At 38.0% G+C, this 22,024-nt stretch overlaps 1 protein-coding gene across 2 annotated transcripts in view; it reads left to right on the top strand.

Moving 5' to 3' along the window:
* The window catches only part of ESRRG (estrogen related receptor gamma), a 437,341-nt gene that overhangs the window by 227,175 nt on the left and 188,142 nt on the right, over positions 1–22,024 (top strand). Inside the window, exon 1 of one of the 2 annotated variants that reach the window (XM_077811940.1) lies at positions 14,361–14,416. The exons of the other annotated variant lie outside the window; for it this stretch is intronic. Coding sequence (XP_077668066.1) covers positions 14,361–14,416 — 56 coding nt within the window. Of the gene's footprint in view, positions 1–14,360; positions 14,417–22,024 lie in introns of those variants that run through there. 2 annotated transcript variants of the gene reach the window in all.

Consider the following 22,024-nt stretch of genomic DNA (forward strand, 5'->3'; position numbering starts at 1 on the left):
GTAGGCTTTTGACCTGCTCCTAAAAATCCTGGATCCATTGACAGACCAACACATCTGATACTGACCTGATGCTGAAAATAAAAACTTATCCTGTAAATGGTCCAAAGAACACAAGAAATGATGTTTTGCCTGCAGGGCTTATTAATTAGTTGAATTCTTCCTCTGGTCATGCTGAGTACAGTACTTCACAAATAATGTGTGTGATGACCAACTAGAAACCACAGCAATAGGTACATTAGAAATACCATGGAGAGAGAAATTATGTATGCACCAAGCAATGCATAGTTTAAGGTGCAAATTCTGATCAGTGGCATTTACAGGGGAGCTGAGGCCGGAGACTGATTTTGAGTGGTGACCACTTAAGCTTATTGCGTAAACCAACTTGAGATCCACCTTGTCCTTGGACAAATCGACATTAAAACGTTTGACCTACCATATCTTTCCTTAACTGTCAAGCCTTCGTATTGTCTCGTTTCATCTACAGTACTTTCTATTAGAATAAATCAGTGTATTCCAACAGTTACCCTATGTGGCATATGAGATACCATAATATTCAAACACTACAATCTGGGAACGGCTGGGAAATGTTCACTTTATGTTGGCAACTTCTGCATTTTATTTTTCAACAAATGTCTTTTATTTTGTATAATGCAAGGAAAGTCTCCAGTGGTAATGTTTAAGGACTAAATTCTTAGGATTTATGGGGCTCTATGCAGTATTATTAAACTGGTGCCCCTATGCCCGACTTGCTCACGGCCACCACCCTCACCCGTGGACCCCCAGAAGAACCCCTCCCCCATTGCTGACACACACCGAGCTTCGTACGCAGCAGACTCTGAGGCAGCCCAGGCTTGCGCCTCTCGTGTGCTGGTGGCCCCGCACTTACCAACTCCTACCCCTCTCTCCCAGCACTTCTGGAGCGCTGCGAACAGCTGATTCGTGGCATTCAAGCTCCGGAAGGGAGGCGGAGGAGTGGGGACGGGTGTGCTCAGTGGAGGAGGCGGGAAAGAGGCGGGCGGGAGTGGAGCAAGGGCGGGAAGAGGCAGAGTGGGCGCTAGGGGGAAGAAGTGGAGTGGGGGCGGGGTCTGGACTGGAGTGGGAGGGGGGCAAGCACTCCCCAGAAAGATGAGAACTTGGCACCTATGGCTCCCGGTGGTGCCCCAAATTTTCGGGTGCCTTACACAGCCGTGTATGCTGCGTATGCCTAAGGACGGCCCTGCCTACGCTACATGCACATGGCCCCCGTTAAGTAAGCCAGAGCCATGCAAGTGCACATTTGAAGGCAAAATTAATCCTCACTTTTGCTTATTGTCACCCTTGCAGCACATCAAGGCTATGCAATGTTGTGTCCGGTATCACAGACCAACTGGTAGTTTAGTTAATCTACAGCAATAATGCCATTTTCAGTGGCAGGGGTAATAAAGAGTGTCTGACCTCTCACTAGCACGTGGAGAGCCAGAATACACCTTCGTCCCCTTGCTCAAGAGTGTGACAGGGCAACAGCATCACAAGAGAAGAAGAATCATAGAATCATAGAATATCAGGGTTGGAAGGGACCCCAGAAGGTCATCTAGTCCCACCCCCTGCTCGAAGCAGGACCAATTCCCAGTTAAATCATCCCAACCAGGGCTTTGTCAAGCCTGACCTTAAAAACCTCTAAGGAAGGAGATTCCACCACCTCCCTAGGTAACGCATTCCAGTGTTTCACCACCCTCTTAGTGAAAAAGTTTTTCCTGATATCCAACGTAAACCTTCCCCACTGCAACTTGAGACCATTACTCCTCGTTCTGTCATCTGCTACCATTGAGAACAGTCTAGAGCCATCCTCTTTGGAACCCCCTTTCAGGTAGTTGAAAGCAGCTATCAAATCCCCCCTCATTCTTCTCTTCTGCAGACTAAACAATCCCAGCTCCCTCAGCCTCTCCTCATAAGTCATGTGTTCTAGACCCCTAATCATTTTTGTTGCCCTTCACTGGACTCTCTCCAGTTTATCCACATCCTTCTTGTAGTGTGGGGCCCAAAACTGGACACAGTACTTCAGATGAGGCCTCACCAATGTCGAATAGAGGGGAACGATCACGTCCCTCGATCTGCTCGCTATGCCCCTGCTTATACATCCCAAAATGCCATTGGCCTTCTTGGCAACAAGGGCACACTGCTGACTCATATCCAGCTCCTCGTCCACTGTCACCCCTAGGTCCTTTTCCGCAGAATTGCTGCCTAGCCATTCGGCCCCTAGTCTGTAGAGGTGCATTGGATTCTTCCGTCCTAAGTGCAGGACCCTGCACTTATCCTTATTGAACCTCATCATATTTCTTTTGGCCGAATCCTCCAATTTGTCTAGGTCCTTCTGTATCCTATCCCTCCCCTCCAGCATATCTACCACTCCTCCCAGTTTAGTATCATCCGCAAATTTGCTGAGAGTGCAATCTACACCATCCTCCAGATCATTTATGAAGATATTGAACAAAACCGGCCCCAGGACCGACCCCTGGGGCACTCCACTTGACACCGGCTGCCAACTAGACATGGAGCCATTGATCACTACCCGTTGAGCCCAACAATCTAGCCAGCTTTCTACTCACCTTATAGTGCATTCATCCAGCCCATACTTCCTTAACTTGCTGACAAGAATACTGTGGGAGACCGTGTCAAAAGCTTTGCTAAAGTCAAGAAACAATACATCCACTGCTTTCCCTTCATCCACTGAACCAGTAATCTCATCATAAAAGGCGATTAGATTAGTCAGGCATGACCTTCCCTTGGTGAATCCATGCTGGCTGTTCCTGATCACTTTCCTCTCATGCAAGTGCTTCAGGATTGATTCTTTGAGGACCTGCTCCATGATAGAGAGAAGGCAGCAGTTTATCAGGCATCCAAGTAAGCAAAATTAGGGATAGCAGCAGGCTGTCTCAAAGAGCTTTGTACACTCTAAGACTTCAAACAGCCCTTCTGCATTGCTCACTAGTGGTGACTGCCTCATTTTGGCAGTAATAATATTTTGGGTGGGTGGGCGCATGTGTGTGCACGTGCATATGAGAGAGAGAGAGCGTGCAACTGTTAGTGCACAGTACCATGACCTAGTCGTTTAGGTCAAGAATTGAAATGTTTAACCTATCAGCTTGAAACTGCATTATACTGTGTAAAATGTGTAGTGTGCTTTAAGACATCTACCCTTGTCAAATGTGGACACCCTTCCTCTCTACCCCCACCCCTCACCCATGATAGAAATCTGTATATTCAAGTACGCCACTGGCTAAACCTCTCCCAGAGCGGGTTCTTCGAACTCCAGACTGTGTAGACAAAATGCCTGTTCCGTTGCACAGAAGATCTGAGGATCGGGAAAGGGAGTGGACCAAGGAGACAGATACAGCAGGTATATATGTGTCCCAAAATGCCAGAATAATGTCCAAATGTCTGTAGAGCTGTGTGATTATAATTTTTTCTTGTCGTTTAAAGCCCTAACCTGTATTATAACAGGCTTAATTCCTGTTATAACACGTTTGATCTGGAGATTTCAGCATGTACAGTTTTTGAGTCATTTTTAACTTTTAAATGAGCAGATATTAATTTTGAAGGAATTAGGTTGAAATTTTCTCAGACTGAAACGAGTGTTGCACAAGTTAGCGAGACTAGTTGCTAAAGGTGCCTTAATGAAAACTAGTGCAATGTGGGAGGTTTAACATTTCTATTGAATTTGGTGTATTACAAACAGTCAAAATGGGGCAGGGAAAGTAGCGAGCCATTTGCTAGGTATTGAATCTCCCCTTTACATTCTTGGGCAACTCCTCAGTTTTCAATTATGATGGAAATAATGCTTTAAAATCTTCAGATTTGGGAATATTTTTCTTTGAGGCTAGCATATCTTTTGAAAGTCTTGCTGGGGCATTTTTTTTTTTTAACCAATTCATTTTCTGATAACTTGTGACAGTTCAAGTTTTTGGTGTGGACAGGTGTTATGTGACTGCATTCCCCGCAGGATCTTGGGGGTGCTGCACTGGGAAGTGTTGAGTGTTGAATGTTAAGCTTGTTCCTTTGTATGGCTTAGAAATCTCTGTTGTCCAGAATTGTACAGATAAGGCAGACCCATTTGCTTCATTGTCAGGCAATGTAGCTGAATAGAAATGCAAATGTGACATAAGGGGACTGTGCTGGGGAGGCTTTGCTGCTGTGGTCTGTAACAGTGCTCCTGGTTGTAAGAAAATTCCCACAGAATCCAGGATTTTGTTTTTCATTTTTATTAGCTACAGGTTACAGAAAAGACTCTCTGAAAGAAAATGTATCTCTTTTGCAGATGCCTTTATTTTTATGCAGTGGAACGGCTCAGTTTTAACTCCCTTATCAAGAGCTGCATGAACTGCCCAGACTAAAATGGGAGCATCTCCACACTGTTTGACAAATAGATTTTTTTGTAAACTGATTTAGCCTTTTCATTGTTTGCATTTCATTATATTGCAGACTTCATGTCACAAAATCGGTATTCATTCAAAATAGAGAATTTAGAGATCGGACTGTAGCCAGATTAAAAAATATTGCACAGGTCAGGTCCATTAACCATAGAATAGCAAGTCAGTGATCCAAGGGGTAGTTCTTCAGCAGAGAAGGGCTAACATAACTGAGGTCAGGAGTCAGACCTCGGGACTTCAGATGTGGCTGTAGCCAGATTTACAAGTAAATCTACAAGGAAAACAGGAAAAGTGAAGGAACTTTCCAGTGTATATGAAGAGAAAGGCAGCCGAGCCCCCTCATCTTAAATCTCAGCTTTCTCAATGAGTGAAGAATAAAACTTTGACTTGCTTATATGCTTTACTTTATTCAGACACTCTTAACACAGTTCCTTGTTCCAAAGCATGATCCAAGGATCTAAATCAGGTTTTAGAGGATTTATTTAGAAAATATATTGAAAGAGAAATGATTCTCATTTTGCTGCTTTGTAATATTGAATACAAACTGATAGCATTTTGAACATACATGTATCAAGTACAAACGGTACAAAAGCATATAAATATTGCTCGTAACGACGCGAAAAGAGTTTATGTTTATGCCTCAAAGGCTTGATAATCTGATGTGAGAGCAAGGAGTTCAATATGAGAAAAGTTGTGATTTAATTCTAATTATGTTTTGTTTCTAAAAGATGTTTATGCATTTCACTCTTACCTGCGACAGTACTGAAGAGATGCTTGCATACCTGTAAACAATGGTGTCCTAATAGCTTCACATGCAAGCTGCTTCAGATTTTCCTACAATAGCACCTCCTTACCATCATTCCCATGCTAATGAACCAAAGATAGTTGTGGCTAGGGTGACCAGATAGCAAGTGTGAAAAATCGGAATGGAGGTGGAGGGGTATTAGGCACCTATATAAGACAAAGTCCTTAATATCGGGACTCTGACTATAAAATCAGGACATCTGGTCACCCAAGATGGGACTACATTTATGAGGTGCTGAGCCATCTTTTTGAGCCATTGACAGCAATGGGAGTTAAGGAGCCCAGCACGTTAGAAGAAACTCAGTATTTCACAGGACAGCATTATTTGAACTCAGGGAAGAGTCATTACTTCTGTCTTTGACTGGGTTGTCTGTATAATTGAAGATTGTGATGAAATTTATTTGTTACCAGTGTAATATCCGATACATTCTCTATCAAGGGACTATATCCTGCAAAACAGTAGAGGTCTGTAACCTCAAAATTGTAACTTAGAGGTTTGTTCCTGAAGGCTTTACTCAGGCAAAAATACCAGGGAAGCCAATGTGAGTTTTGGCTGAGAAAGGCCTAAAAGCTCAGGTTCTAAGAGGAAAAGATGTATTGTATATTGAACACATGTATGTTGACATGATTTTGAGGTCAGTTGGCTTGGATGTTCTAGGTGGAGAAAGCTGGACTTTGTGGCAAAGTTAATAAAGTGGCCCCAAGCTAGCATCAGAAGTTGAACCTTTAATTTTCTGTGTCCCATGTCTTGCTTCCACATTTGTTCACATTTACCTTTTTGTGCACACAAAACTTGGATGACCATTTGGAGATGGTAGGTTTGAGTATATAATGTGTATATACCCATGCATGCAATATAATTGATAGGACCGAATTTTCAATGTTAGGCGCAATAGATGGGCACTGATTTGTAAGTGCATATATGGCATTTTGCAGTAGCAACATATATACATTCATTTTGCAGGTGGGCACTCATTGGGCCTCCATTAAAAATGGGGCACTATCACTTTAATTGCTTATTTACTATTCTAGTATTTACTAAAAATAATTCATTGTTTTTTCTGTTCAGGCACGAAATATCAATTCTGTCAATGTAGCAGAGTTCAACCAAATCCCTGGGAAATGCAAAGGCTAAAAAAGGTGATAGAACTAGTGAGAAGTAAAGGCTAGCTTCGGAAACCTAGTTTTGCTTATTTATAAAGAAGGAAACCTGGAAATCTGTCCAAATTTGCAGGCACATGAATTAAGTTGGATAATGGTAAGCATAATGTTTACATCTCATAGAACTTAAATTTATTGATTGAGATTGAATAATTGAATAGGACTAACTGCTGATCAATAGAAATGAGGCTGATAGTGGGACAGGAATGCAGGCAATAATGGAAAGCTCCAGCCATAAAAATATCACATTAGGACTATATTGTCTCACTGAATTTTCTTTGCTAATACGGGTACAAAAAATGTGAATGTTTTCATTGCATTAGCCACAACAAATAAAGGCAAGACGCACTGTATTTAACAACATGATTCTAATACATTGTAGTCAAAAAGTGTTAAAGTGGTCAAATGAAATGATATTGTATAAGCACATTAGTGACTGCAGAAATGTTGCACTGCATTAGTGCATAGTGCTACCTGGAACATGTTTGAATGAGTTATCGTGCACTTTTCAGCCACGAGTATGTGGCAAATTCTTTTGGGTGTGGAGAATGGCATCTCACCTGAGCTCAAATGTATTCTCTCAGGACTTTCTTTAACCTCATCCGAGTTCCAATGTTCAGGTGGGCTGGGCTGCAAGACTTGGTGTAAGTGTAATCAGTGGTGAAACATGATTTTCTTTAGAACTACTCAAACCAATTCCCCATCTGGAACTTCCATGTTGGTAACTCACTTAAAAAAAAAAGTTTCTTTGTATTACATTCATGGGGAAAGGCACAAGATGTTGTTTAACCCTATAGAGACTTTGTGTATATATGTACCTGTGTATTCTCAGAATTCATTTGGCTGGCAGTCTGGAAAATGTCAGTGTTTTACATTTCAGATGTTAAGGGCCCAGTCGGTGCTGCAAAGCATTTCACGGTCAAGTAGTCCCACTAAAATCAATATGAGGGTTCAAGTAAATAAGAACTAGTTGCATAACTTAAAGCTTTGCTGGGTCAGGCATTAATAAGGGGACTTCATGCTTTATTAAATCTTGTCATTTTAATATTTAGGATTCCAATTTAAAGAAGGGAAAAATAATCTAATATTTCCCCACCCCACCCCCAATACCAGTGAAAATTCTCTTTGATTTGTTTAGCTTTCTAACTCAAGAAGTATTCCAAAACTGGTTAAACTCACCCCAAATTCTTCCATCCCAACTGAACATCAGAGTTAAGATGGAGAATATCGCCTAACTTCTAAATTAGTGACATACTTCCATGTGAAATTTGCATTCTTTCTTAATAATAGTAACTGATAACAAAAGCACAATGCCGATGTGGACAGTCCCTGGGGTGGGAGGGCAGTCTCCCATTTTTCAGTATTCATGGTAGGTGCTTTTCGTCTTGTCAATATTTACTGTGGCTGAAGGTTGAAAGTTTAGTATAGTGTTCTGTGCACCCTTAAAAAGTGCAAGCTATTTAAACTAATGTTTTAGAAACGTGCATTTGATGTCAGGAGAGAGCACGCAGAGATAACCTTGGTGTAAGTGATGGTTCAGTCATCTAGTGTACGGACATAAGATTTCTGAGGCTATGTTACTTGGCAGTTCAACATGATCTGGCTGTTTGTTAATCAGGGAACATGGGAAGAACAAAGGAGAGAGAACATGAATGTAGTAAAAGTGCTGCATAGATATAAGATGTACAGTAGGACCACTACCGTTGTGGGAGGACTGGATAATATACAGTGAGTGATAGAAACTGAGAGTGGTAGGACAGTGAAATTTGTTTCACTTTGTTCCATGTGACTTGGGTTTATTGGGAAGGGGGATAACATTTTTGTATGCAGTCAGAGAGCATGTTCTGTACATCTCTTCAGTTGCCCGTTCCCTGGGTGTCGCAATAGATTAAGTCGCTGTGTGATGATATGACACCGCCATCACTCGTCTTCCTGGGATATTGCTGGAGGCAACAACAAACCTGTGTCTTTGGCACATGTGAAGGAATTTAGAGCTTGAGGGGTTAAATCACACAGGCTCCCCTGTGGATCAGCTTATGCTTGGACAGTAATAACAGCAATAACATTAATAATAAAAATGCCACAGCAAAGGGAGTGGAGGGGGAGTAGGGGGAGAAAGAGACAGAAGAGTGATGGAAGACGGGCTGGGATAGTCAGGAAAAAAACCAAACTGCAGATAATGTGTTTTGTATGGCAGGTGTATCGGCTAGTAGTCAGATTTCATAGGGGCTCCTGCAACATGCACAAACACACATTACAATAGCTTTGAGGATGGTTAGTGGCTTTTGTGTGTGTGTGTCTGTGCTGTCGCTTCAAGCCATGATATCCTAGGGCAGTGTAACAAGCAATTCATGTCAGCTCACGGTAAAGATTATTGGTGTTTTCACTGGGGAAATATTTGCACTCCATCTTCTTCTTTTCTATTTTTAGCTCCTTGAGCTTCCAGTCAGGTAGGAAGACCAGCAAAAAAAACCCAAAAAACAAAAAACCAAAAGATGCTGCTGACCCATCTGATCTTGTACCTCAATTAGTCAGAACTAAAATCCTAATCTCACTTAGGAATGGCTGTTGATGTTAAGTTTTTCTTCTCTGCCGTCTTGTTTTGTGGTACACTATACCTCATGCACGTTGTGGAGGGGAAAGAAAGACTGAGAATTAAATGGTTTTTTTTGTTCTGATGGCAAACAAACATTTTTTGTGGAAAAATGTTTTCTCAAATAAAAGATCTTTGAAAAATAAAAGGTCATTCAAAAGCAGAATAATGTGGACCCTTCTTTTTTATTCCTGCATGGAAATGCCACTATCACAATAAAGAACAGCAATTCATTGCTTTGGAAAAAAGAAATATGAATTTGTCTTCTTTCAGATTTATTGTTTATCATAATCATCTTTCTAGTGAAAAGGGCTAATTTACTTTTTCTATAGGAATATTTTAAGTGTGATTATCATAATACCACAGCTGCTGAAAAGGTCTGAAATAGGACATTGACCTTGAATGTGTTTCTGCATTTAGCATTTGGTGCTTAACATTCAGGAAACAATATAACTGCAACTCATTTATTAACGTGTAATCTCAAAATGTTAACTCTTGCTCTGTAAATACATGCCATAAGGATTGTTGAAAGCTTGCGGTATCCCATGAAGTACATGTGGTATTTTATCAGGGTAAATATGTATAAGATTTTCAAGATTTCTGCTGGGAATACTCAATAACTAAAGTAAGTTTTCCCTTTGGTACTGCACTAGTTTGTGATTTAATTTTTACTGACATTCCACCAGTCATATTATTAGCTTCACAAAATGAAAGTGAAATAATCCTGTATTAATTAAACAGAGCAACTGAATTCCCTCAGTCGTCTTATCCTTGGCTGCCTGAGACAATAACGCACTACTTCTTCTCTGAAGAAACTTACACTAGGATAAGAGCTTGGTGTAATCGAAAAATATCAATATTGGAGCAGATCCTCCATTTTTCTCTAATGAGAATAGACTTTTTTTGGATGTCAGGCAATGGGTGGGCACTTTTTCGTACAGCAGTATGAAAGGGTTCTATTCCATATCTGTGAAGGCAGTCATTTAAATATCAATGCCCATTTCCTTGAAAATAAAGGAAATAGAAAATATGGAGTGTTTTATTAAGATCACGTGACTTGAATGTACTTTGGTAATATGGCAAACTGATTGCTGTGATTTCTTAGAGAAGAAATTTAATCTGTTAAAGTTTAAAAAATAACCAACCAACCCTCAGCTTTATGTGTAGGAGAACAATTCCTGGTCTATGGTGAAGTTCTAAAGCACATTTTGAGATAGTGTTGGGGTTTTTTTGTCTAAGATCAAAGCAAGGAGTGATTAATGCTAAATACAGATTGAAGTAGCAGATGGTTCTAAGTAATTACCTGCTACCCTTTGCCCAACTATATACAAACGTGAACAAAGTTAGCAACTTTTTTTAGCTCAAAGGATTTTTTTCAACATTAACAGTGTGTCCAGAGATGCAGTGCGTACCTTCTAATAAAGAGCACAAAAGGCAAAACTCCAAAATCAAATCCGTGTGTCCAAACCAATTATGTGTCTAAGGAGCAATAAGACAGCAGCAGAGCGGTTTTAATGCTGAGCATTCAGTAGCATAACACAAATTTGTTTTTATTTAACACTAGCTCGCCCAGTTACTTTGCAGAGTGGCAAAGAGGGAATCGTAAATAAACACTAATTTGGTCCTCTCATAGGTTATTTCAAACAACCGGTGATATTTCAACATTTAATTCAAACTTTATTGAAAATATGATAGCCCATATCTAGATCCTGCTGAGGTGGGGAACATCCTTCTTCACTGTCATAGGTTCAGAAAGAGTATTTGTTTTAAAATAAATAATCTCAGAGCAGGTGCTTGAGTTTTTGATGGTTTTTGTCCCTTCCCAACTGTCTTTTCCTCAATGCCCTTTTAAGTACATATAATGCACTTGGCACGACGTGCTGTGCTGGTTCTGTAAAGTGCCACTGAATCTTTACTTCTTCGGGTTGCCTTGAGGTAGCTGTGGTTAAGGAATCTGGCTGCTTGGATGCCTTGAAATGTCGATTGCATTTAAGTGTGAAGATGCTTAAAGATGTTCTGTTCTGTACGTAGGGACAATTATACGCGCAGAGAGATGTGGAGATGCAAACACTGCACAGTAATTCTCATTGACCGGTGCAGGCACTCATGACAGTTTCTCCCCCTCCCCCTTCTTTCTCTTTGATTCCATTTCTGCTGTGTTTTGTATACTCCTTGTGGTAAGATTTTGCACTGTAGATTGTGATAAATTAGTTCAGACGCGCGTGTGTGTATATGCGTCTGTGTTCTTAATCCATATCCTCTGCTGAAATTCTGTAAACCAGTGTCTGCCTTGATTGTATTCCCCCCCCCCCCCGTGCTTTTTATTTATTTCAACTGTGGTGCAAGAAAGTTTACTGAGAAAACTTAACTACACACTTGCCCCAGTTATCTGCTGTCGTATCCATTTTTTTTTTTTTAGCTGAACGGTAACTGGGAAAACCGAAGTTCAGGAATGTAGTTGGAATTCCAGACCCTGGCCTGGTGGAGGTGGCACTTTCAGTCCCAGGGGAGGAAGCCAACTGCTTTGTTTATCAACACGTAAAGTACAGCACTGTGTTTCTGGTCATCTAAGGAGCAGCACGGCAGTGAAGGCAGCTGCTTGCCTGGATGAAAGATGGTTGGTGGAAAGGTAGTGATGGTTAATAGGGGGTGAGAAAGATTGGATAGGGGGGAAAGCAAAGGGGTAGTGGAAACTATATGGACATGAAAAGGATGGAAGACAGACCACAAGAGAAGGCAATAGACTGTCAGATTTTCAGCTGCTGAGTATAAATATACAGTCTAAAAGATAATGAACAAAAGTAAACATGAGGTAAATTTTGGTCTGATAAGGTTTAAGATGGCTTAATAATCATATTTCAAATGATATATGTTCCTGGAAAAATGATGATACTTTAAAAATGACTTGTATCAAATTACTCATATATATAGATCCTTCATGGATTATTTTTTAATAATAAAACACACACAGGTACAGGGTCTGAAGGAATTTCAAACCCAAATGCCGGTATAGTTAGAAAATAGCTTCTTTATAGTGAGTGTATATGTATATTTAAAGTTATACATTTAAACTAAAGACATTTATTGGTTTATCTGTTGTTGTTGATGTGCATGAATAAACCAGTTAGAGGGATTTGGACTTTGGATTTATATGGAAATCAAGATTCCTATAGCATAGAATAAATATTTAATTTTCAAGTGCTGATTTGGTTCCCACATCCACAGCATTTCTTTTATCAAAGTGCTTTTTTAATAAGGAGTTTTAATGCTGTAAAATGATGAAATTCCTCATTTCAACATTTGATTAAAAACTAATTTTTTTTTGTCTGTATGGTGTGTCTGCAGAATGCTTGGGCTTTACTCTACGTTTCAGACCTCTTTTAATTCACTGCTCACAACCAAATTTACATCTTAATTACAGAGTTCACATTTAACAATATAGACAGCATAATGCTACTGGTAATTAAGCTTTTACTACTGCTTTTATACAGTAGTGAGAGCCATAGTTTTGCTGTGTGAAGTCTGATCCTTAAACTTGCATGTGTTTTATGCCGCATATGTAAGGAGCAGGTCCATCCTTTACATCTGGTTAAATACATTACACTGGAAATCACTCTCTGTCACAAAGAGCTTCAAACATGTCTATTGCATTTATATTTTTTGGACTTAATTTCTGGGGTTTATTTCCCCCGAAACCTGTGTAATAGATTTGAAGAGGGCATTTGTGTTCCCATTTGTGAATGCATTCTGAGGGTGTGCATTGGTTTGTTTTGATCTTAAAGATTATGTCATTTGCATCATGTAGGACTCCAGTCACAAAAGATTTGTGCACACTAGAGCTGAATTATAAAAAATTGGGGGTCCTCCACTCTTAAGAAGGTAGCAGTTATCTCCTTGTCATAAATAGCTGGTATTTATTTCCACTGCAGGTTGGTAGAAAAAAACCCTTTCTCTGAAACCAAAAAATACGTATATTTTAGCTGTAATGTTAATAATAAACAGTAGCTTTTGAGGAAAATTTATCATACCCCCATTTTTCAGCTGCTCCTTTTAAAAATTGTGTTTTCAGTGTAAACGGTGTCTGATTTTGTGTATGATCACTTGCTTAACGTTGGTTTATTCAATGAGTTTTCTTTATGAGGTGGATGACTATGACTTATAAAAGCAAATAGTTTGGAGCAACTGGGTTCAAAGATGATTATGTAGGCAATGGCATATATACAAGTAATGAGTTTGACATATTTACTTTCTTTCCAGTTTGGTAAAATTTGCTTTAAAAATAAATTTAAAAAAAACCTGCAGGGGTATGCAGACCCACCAGAATGCAGTCTGATCTGATCTTAGTAAAATGAAACAGGCTGAGTTTAGTCCATTATAATCCCTGCACAGTTACAGAAGAAATTGATCAGTGCAGGAGCTTTTCCTTCTGTTTATGAACAACATCTAAATGTTTTGCATTTGTAGCTGTGTTAAATATGCTCATATTAATATACTTATACTATAGGTATATGTACACGTGTGTGCTCTCAATGTGTGCACCTGTGCTGTTAAAACAGATTCATTTTTAAAGTGTAGTTTTTCTGTCAAGTCTGTACTGAATGAGATTTTCAGTTCTAAATATATATTTAAAAAATTGACAATGCAAACTTACAGTTAAAAGTTCAAGTACCCAGAATCTTTAGAACAATTAATTTTGAGGTTAGGTGTTCAGTATGTACCAGAAAAATTAGAAGATAAAAAAATCATTTATGCATGGAAAAAAAAGCAAAAGCACTTAAACCCTCTCCCCCCACCCCAGCAATCCCCTCCTCCCCCAACAACAACAGTGGAATAAACAGACAATGGCAGCACAAACTTAGTTCTCTACCTTATGATGAATTCTTCACAACATTAACTGAGAATCTGCATGTATTTCTTCCATTCAAGGTATCTGGTTAACAGTGTTTTAAGTTACAGAAAACATCTAGTGCCTAGAGAGTTATGCTAATTAGTTTTTCTTTGTAGCCCCTTAGAAAATATTGGTAGCATTTAAATTTCTTTTTATTAACTCCCTACTCTCAGTTTTCAGTCTCTTTCAGTTTCTCCACCCCTGTCTACCTGCCTGGCTCTTCTCAATCTGTGCAGCCTCTGTTCTCCTCACATCTGATTGGCTAATGTGCTACCAATCCAGTATCTGTCTGGGCCAGTGGGACTGCATATGTAAAGCCCTACTTCATATTAATAAGCTCCAATCGGGGCTTTAAGTCCTTGATTAGGAGAGTGTGAGAGCTTTTGGTCCCAACTGGCTGTGCCTATAGGCTTGTCACCAGGAGAACATTTGTGTTAATTGCACTGTGCTCTGTCAAGGAAACTTTGATTTATTGCTGGGGTGCACAAATAATGGTTGCCGAGCGCACATGGATTCGGTAGAACTTTGCCTTCCTGAATCTTTTTCCCTTCACTACGAAGAAGAGTAGGTACCTTTCTTCCTTTCTTTTTTTGTTCTTTTTTTTAAATGAAAAAATGTAAACATTGATTCAGGTAGTGCTCTGTGGCTTCTGTGTGCATGAATGGTCGTTTGTGTCTGTCTTGTCTTTTTTGTGCTGAGGGTGATCTGCTAATTCAGTAAGTGGAGAATTGTTCTCCGACTACAATGTTACCTTTGAGTCAAAGCCCTGTGACTGTCAGTAAAACAGCTGTGTGACAGTCACTTCTTATTCAGGTACTAATAATAGGCACTTGGCACAAATGCTTAGTGAATTGTTAAAATAAGTCTTGGAATAGGACACATTTTTCCCAGAGAAAAAAGGTTTAAAAATAATATATTACAAAAAATGATTTGTATTAGTGCCTCTCATGTATTTTCAGTAAGACAGATATTTTGGTCTCCCTGTCATTTCTGTCTATGCAGAGTTAGAGGGAAAATAACAGAACTGCTAATACCTCTTTAAGGATGAATATTCACAACTAGCCTTCCGCAGTTCAGGTCTAAAATACTGTTCAACCAGCACTTCACTGACAAATCAGTGTATTTAGTAACAAGGGAATTATGTGCCTTTTAATAAAGGAGAAGAAAATACTGGGGAAGAAAAGAACCAAACTGGTTTTTAATGTTTTGTACTTTAATAGAGAACTGGTGGAATGAAGTACATTTGTTCCAGCTAGTCTGTTTTGTTTTATTTTGTTGTTTTTTTTCCTCCAAAAGACAATAAATTACTTTTTAATGTATTTTATATATAATATATAGTTGTTTCATCTGTACCTATTAACTACCTAGTTTTGTATACATGCAGGTATACATACTTGGACTCTCTGAGATAAAAAGCAGAAAACCCAAACAAAATCTGGCATTCTATTGCTGATGAGTAGCTTATAAACTTGATTGCAATGTATACTGAGGATTAAATATTAGTATATCATGGGACCTGTCGTTGATTCATTTTTCTTTATGTCGAGCTAGTTATTTTGCTGTGCCTTCATATTACGCTAGCAATGAGTGTTGTAATACTGAAGAAAAAATGCTAATAGTAAATATAGCCCTAGATATACTGTGTAGCAAGGCTGTATAGAGAGGTGACAATGTATTATAGGTAGATGCCCACTAGCTGTCCTTAGTGTCTGCATATTGCATTGCTATTTGTAATTAAGCCAGAGATGGAAAGTGACTTACAGTGGCTGTATGTTGGTGATATAACATAGGAACTAAAGAGTACAGCAGTAAATAGACTTGCCAATGGGAAAACAGTTCGAGGTGAGAGAGGGAAGAAGCCCCTATAAAACTGCAGAGGTAAATAAATGAGAATAAATAAAGGTAGGATGCCCACTAAGATATGATTTATAGGTCAGTGCTCAGTGAGCTGCTGTATAGTGTAAGAATGCAATGGCCATAGCTTTCACTTAATGTTTTAAATTTTCTGTAGAAAATAATTAAAAAAAAAATTAAAGATAGGAAGAAGTTCTTTTTTAAAGGAGCTTTCCTGAATTTACCTTCTTACAGCTAATTTGAATGATTAGTTTAGATAAGCTTCTTAAAGTAGATGCATTTAAATGAAATCAGGGCACATGTCTTTTTGGCTCTGCTGCAAGATTTAAACTAATTCTTCCCCCCCACTCCCCTTTGGCTCAACTAAAAGTCTTCTTAAAACAATCCAATTTACTTTCCGGATGTAGGGTATGATGGGTGTGTGGTTGAGTGGACAGACAGAAATATCTAATGCTCAGAAACACATCTGTCTCTGTCTCAATTAATAAACCCCAGAACTATCAATATTCATAGTAGTTATATTTTGACTGTATGCTGTCATGTGCACATGCACAGGAAACCACAGAGAGAGCTATACAGATGAAATAAACATTTCTACAAGTGGACAGTTTCTACAGTAATTATTGTGTAGCGGAGGATCCATGCTAAAAATTGACAAAACATTTTGGGAGTGCACAGACATCTGTCTGACCATCACTAGGTATGCTTTGATTTTAAGGCAGAGCATGTTAAAGAATGCAATAACTTAAAGCCATCTGCAACCTTGGATTTTGCTTTTCAGCAGTAATAATAATACTAATAATTAATAATAATAGTTAATAACCTAACAGAGGCAATAAATATATCTGCTCATTTTGACATATGTGTCAGTTTAATCATTCTAAATTAATCATTGTGCTCATAACATGAAATGTCCTACAACCTCTGATTAAAATGTAACATTGACTACAGGATTATAGAGCGGACTTAATTTTACTGACTGTTTTAACAGTTGTCACAGCTGTTGGAAGAAGGAAAGGCAATTGAAACACTGCAAAGAAGGGGAGGAGGGGGAGGAACTAGTTTAGTAAATTTAAACATGATCTCTGAGTGCCAAACATAGAAAACTGAATAGATTTGTGACTCCAGATAGCTTCTGTGCACTGTGTACATTTGCCCTTTGTGGTTCACTCTATCTGTCATGAATTTGAACCCCTCGACCCCTTCCCTACTTCCCCCATTCAAAAATATGCAAAATAATTTAATTAAAAAGAAACAAATGTGGCTGTTACAATGTTGCATGGATTTTTATTTGATTCTACAGTCTGAGAAATAAAATGCACAAATTATGAGCAGTAAGAGAGGTGTAATTTAGATAATGAAAGTGGATCTAGTCTGGAGTCACATACAGTAAAAAAAAAAAAAAAAAAAACTTTAATACGATAATAGCCAGTGTACATATTTCATGTTATTTTAATAAAAAGTATCATGTTTCAATCTGGGAATGGTTTGTGTGTTTACTTATATAATACATGTTTGTGTGTGTGTGTATCTATATCTATATCTGAGAGAGAGTTTGTCTTAGTTTCATTCTTCCCCCATCAAAATATTTTGAAATAGCTCTTATTTCCAAAGAATTTGATCTGGAAATACCTGCGATTTGTGAAGGTGGGGGAAGGGTGGACTATAGAACATTTCTTCATCAATTGGTGGGAAATAACAACCGACTTCACTCTATAGTTACTTTCTTCCAGGTGGAGGTTTTGTAACCTCACATATTAAAGGCCTTAGTTATCTTAACCTTTTTAAAAAATAAAGCAAACAGTTAGCGTTCAACTCCAAAAACTATAGGGTTTCAGCTGCCATACCAAGTACACAATGTAGAACCAAGCTTTCTGGTATGAAGTAAGCCCAAAAGTGTGTCTGAATGAATAGATTCCTTTTGTGTTCTCTCCTTGGACAGCAAATGGGCCTTCTTCCATGTTTCCTTTTTTGTTTTTGCTTTTAAGTTTTGTTTTTTGTGTTTCATAGACTTCTTTGGCAAGTTTTCAAATCCTACGGAAAGTGTAGAGGGCTTGTTCTGAAATGGCTCTTTGACAGCTTTCCATTTACTGGGGCTGGCCCCTCTTTTAGTGATGGTTGCTCATTTTAATGTGTTTATGGTTGTGCTCTTTTATTTACTGATCCTGGTGCGTTGCAGTGGTAATTAACCCATGTTATTAGCAAAGCCCTTGTGGATATCCATTAATTCTCTTGAATGGCTGATAATTTTCTCCACTGTTTTTTTTCTTTTTCATGGCATGCTGTCCTTTTTTGAAGAGCCCTATGTTTTAAGACCTTTTATAGATTTATTTCACTAAAGCCTAGATGTATAGAAGGCACTGTACCTATAATTCTACACTAAGGAATACTTCCACTCTTGGAAAAGTGTTTTCAGAGATGCTAATGGGAATGGAAGCAATAGAGAGAAGCGATAGGAATTATTTATTTAATTATTATTTTCAAAAACACATGCAAAATACATGGAATAGAACTAGTCTTAGCCTTCACTTCCTGGAGCCGCGCTGGACCGTTGTGACAGTTCGGGTGTTGGTTTTGTTGTTTTAATCAGATTTCAACTTAGCTAATAGCACTTTGGGCATTTAAAAGAAAATATTGAGCCAGCAGAAAAATACTTGTGCTTGCACTGCTGAGAAAAGATAAGGACTGCCTCATTAGCCAAGCCCTACTTTTGCAATTAATTTCAAATACATGGTGCTATTCATCAAATACAGAAGGTAACTTGTCTATGATTATATTTAACAATACTCAAAGCATACTTTGTGGAGAGTATATAGCAGCTATAGTATGCCCACATTTCTTAAAGCTATATAAGCTAATATTGTACAGCACATATCACAGATTATACAGTGAAAATATGATATTAAATCCTAATATTTTTCAACAGTGTGATTAAATATGATAAAGCTATTTTAGTGAATATTTCTAAAGGACAGTGACCCTTGACATTTGGAGTGCTGTTTTCACCACATTGCAAGTATAAGTAAGAATGAACTTATTAACACATCTGATAGATCCTTCAAACAAATGGCCCCAATTATTAGTAAATTTTGCTAATATTATATCAGTCATTATAATGCTTAGGATAGAGATAATACATTTGGACAGAGCTCTTGGTCAATGTCCCTACTGAAGTTGAAAGTAATCTCTGTCATGAGATAAGCATTGCTATGAATTCTTGCTTCATAGCAGATTCATGGAGGAAAGAAACAATAAAACGTTGATATGTTACAAGTGCATATGAGCCTCATGCTAGCAAGCTCTCTAGAGGAAATCTGTGATTATGCTGGGCCAGTTTGTTCAGTTTTTATCTCTTTTACATCCACTAGTCTTGTATTAAATTGTCATTGTCCTAAAGCACATGAAAGAAAAATGAATTGCACTTCTCGACATGCTCTGACAGTGAAATATTTAGCCTCTCTGTCTCCAGTCATACTCATGTGTATGTTTGATAGTGCAGGGATGACACCAACAGTCTCTGCAGCTTGACATTCCACTTATTTCATGTTCTTTTACATTTCGTACATCTTCTTTTACTTTTAGACATGACTGATGTAATCACACGCAGATATACATTTATTTATATGTATAAATCAATTATCAGTCTACATACAACAGATTGTGTCACACATGTGTGCATGCTACAGTCATACATTGTATGTAGTATGTGTATATATAGTACACACACAAAGATCACTCTCAACTTTTCTGCATTCAGTTACCTTTCCAAGAATTTTTTGCCTGATCTATTGGTTTTGCTTATCCTAGAAGAGGGAGTTAGCTGAATATAGAACAATGTAAATATTGAAGTTCTTGCTTCCGATTTTATTTGTCAGATTCTTCGTAGATTCCAACATTTCTAGTTTTTGCATTAATATTGTTTCTATAGAATATGCCACCCTTTTATATAAATAATTTGAACTTCCTAATAATTTACATAAGTAATAATATTTAGGGGCATTCCTGTAATTTTTATCAAAAAATTCACTGTAAAAGCACACTTCCTCTGACGTGGTATTGTTTTTATTAAAATATAATTCTTTTTATAGAAAAAAGTACATATCCTTTTTAATGTAAAGCCTGATGCCTTTAGAAACCTATATAAAATATAGATTCAATTTTAATTTCCTTCAACTCCACCTCACCCCCCAAAAAGTAATAAAAAATATAAAAAAAATCATCCTTTGGTAAATGTTTTAAATTGCTCTTGGCAAAAGGTAAAAGTATAATGATACATTAATGCAAAACATTGTTTTCAAACTGAATTGTGCTTTTGCGGGATCATGTGTGCTCTCCCTTTATTTCTTACAGGGATGGTATTTTTCCATTTCTGTAGTACTCTGCAGAATAATTCAGATGCAATAGATATAAACCACTGCCTTTTGATGATGTGTGCTCCTTAAAACGACTCATATTTTTGTAGCATTCTGAAAGATTTAAACCTCTTAGCCTTATTTGTTTATGTAATCATGGAATATCATTACATTATTCTGTTTTTGCTTCCTTTGCAACAACCAAGTGTATCTTTCCTCCCCATTGCTCTATTGAGTAGGTTAGTGTTACTGGGAGTCTTACCTTTCCCAATAAGTTCTTTTAATTATCTTTCTGTATTATGAAGCTGAACTTTATTTCATCTGGTGCAGCATTAAATCTCTGCTGCTGGTGTCCTGTACAGATCATTTACTAATGAAACTTTTAGAATTAGGTGGGGGTGGGTGCTGTTTTACTCAGTATGTGACAAATGTACAATTTTTCTGCTTGATTTCTGATCTTGAGACAGATAGGATTTTAGATTTGGGCAACATTTATGTAGAATTTCCTTGAAAAGTAATTTGTATGCACCCTATCTGATTTGTATCAAACAAATATGAAAACAAAAAAATTTAACTATTAAAAATGTACGTCGTATCTTCTCCATGACACACCCTGTAAAACAGGACATTATACATGTAATTGTGGAGTGGTTCATCAATATACTGCAGTAATTTAGTATGGCCCGGGATTATTAAACAGAGATTACTTTCCCCCAATCTAATGAATCAGTTTATAATATCTTTGCGTAGAACTGTGCACATTTACTTAGGCATGTGGTCATGTATTTTACTGAAACTATTCATTTTTTCAAGTAAAAATCTTAAAAAAAAAAAAAATCTCAGCAGAGGTTTTTTTATAGGTGGGATAGACGTAGTTGGATAAAGGGTTGTATTCTGAAGCCAAACTTTAAAACAGAATACTTTTAGTCTCTAGACTATGCTTTGTAATAATCCCTTGCATCTCTTATTCCTCTGTCTTTTCATGTTGCTTTGAGTGAAACAAAATTGCACATCTCCTTTTCATCATTTTGATTGGAACTGCATACCATATATAATGTGTTTTGGCAGCACTTACCTAGCCAAAGAAAACAAATTAATATTAGCCATGCTGGGGGGTGTCAGAAGTATCACAGATGTGTCGATTTAGCTTTGCTCCATCACACACCCTTTCCTTAAACAACTGGTCAAGCTGTCGCAAGATGTACTGTGGGCTACAAAGAGATTCTAATAGGTGTGATCAGAGATTGATGGATGTAGCTAGTTAGAATGAGAAGATGTTGATGATTTGCTGATGCTTATTTCGAACATAGTCCAACCCCCCCCCCCCCAAAAAACAGCCAGAAATTGGACAACCTAAAATCATACTTCATCCCATTAAAATCTTGCAGATGTACCCATACTGACAAATGTAATGAAAAAGTCCATGTGAAATGAAGCTGCTGACTTGCCCCTGAGCACTAGTTACATTCTTTCCCAATGAAGGGTTGGGTGGGGAGGGGCAGAGGAGGCGGCTTGTTTTATTAAATCCATCCTTATCCATCAGATTCTCCCCCTCCCCCCATTTTTTGGTTTTGTTTACATAAATGTTCTTGGAGAAATGGAGAAAACAACTACTTTTATATCTCACATCTGAAACTTTTTAAGCAGATGTAAAACTGGAAAACCAAATGAAAAACAATAGTTAAAGTAATAGTGAAATCATGCACTTCTTAACCTAGCAGAGCCACCCAGTTTAGTCAGCTGAGGTTTTTTGGTCATAATTCTCCACATATTGAAAATGCAACAGAAAGGACTGAACCATTATATTTTATAGTTATTTGCTTTCATTTAATCCCCTCCTCCCTCTTCCCCCAGTTCACTGTTTTGTAATATCTTCCTCAACTTGGCTGTAGGGTTCAGTCTTTTTGGAGAGGATAAGTGTTCTGGTCCTTTATGTTAAAGCTGCTGTTTTCTTCCTTAAATAGTT

Source organism: Eretmochelys imbricata, chromosome 3, assembly GCF_965152235.1.
Source record: "Eretmochelys imbricata isolate rEreImb1 chromosome 3, rEreImb1.hap1, whole genome shotgun sequence".
Classification (NCBI taxonomy): Eukaryota; Metazoa; Chordata; order Testudines; family Cheloniidae; genus Eretmochelys; species Eretmochelys imbricata.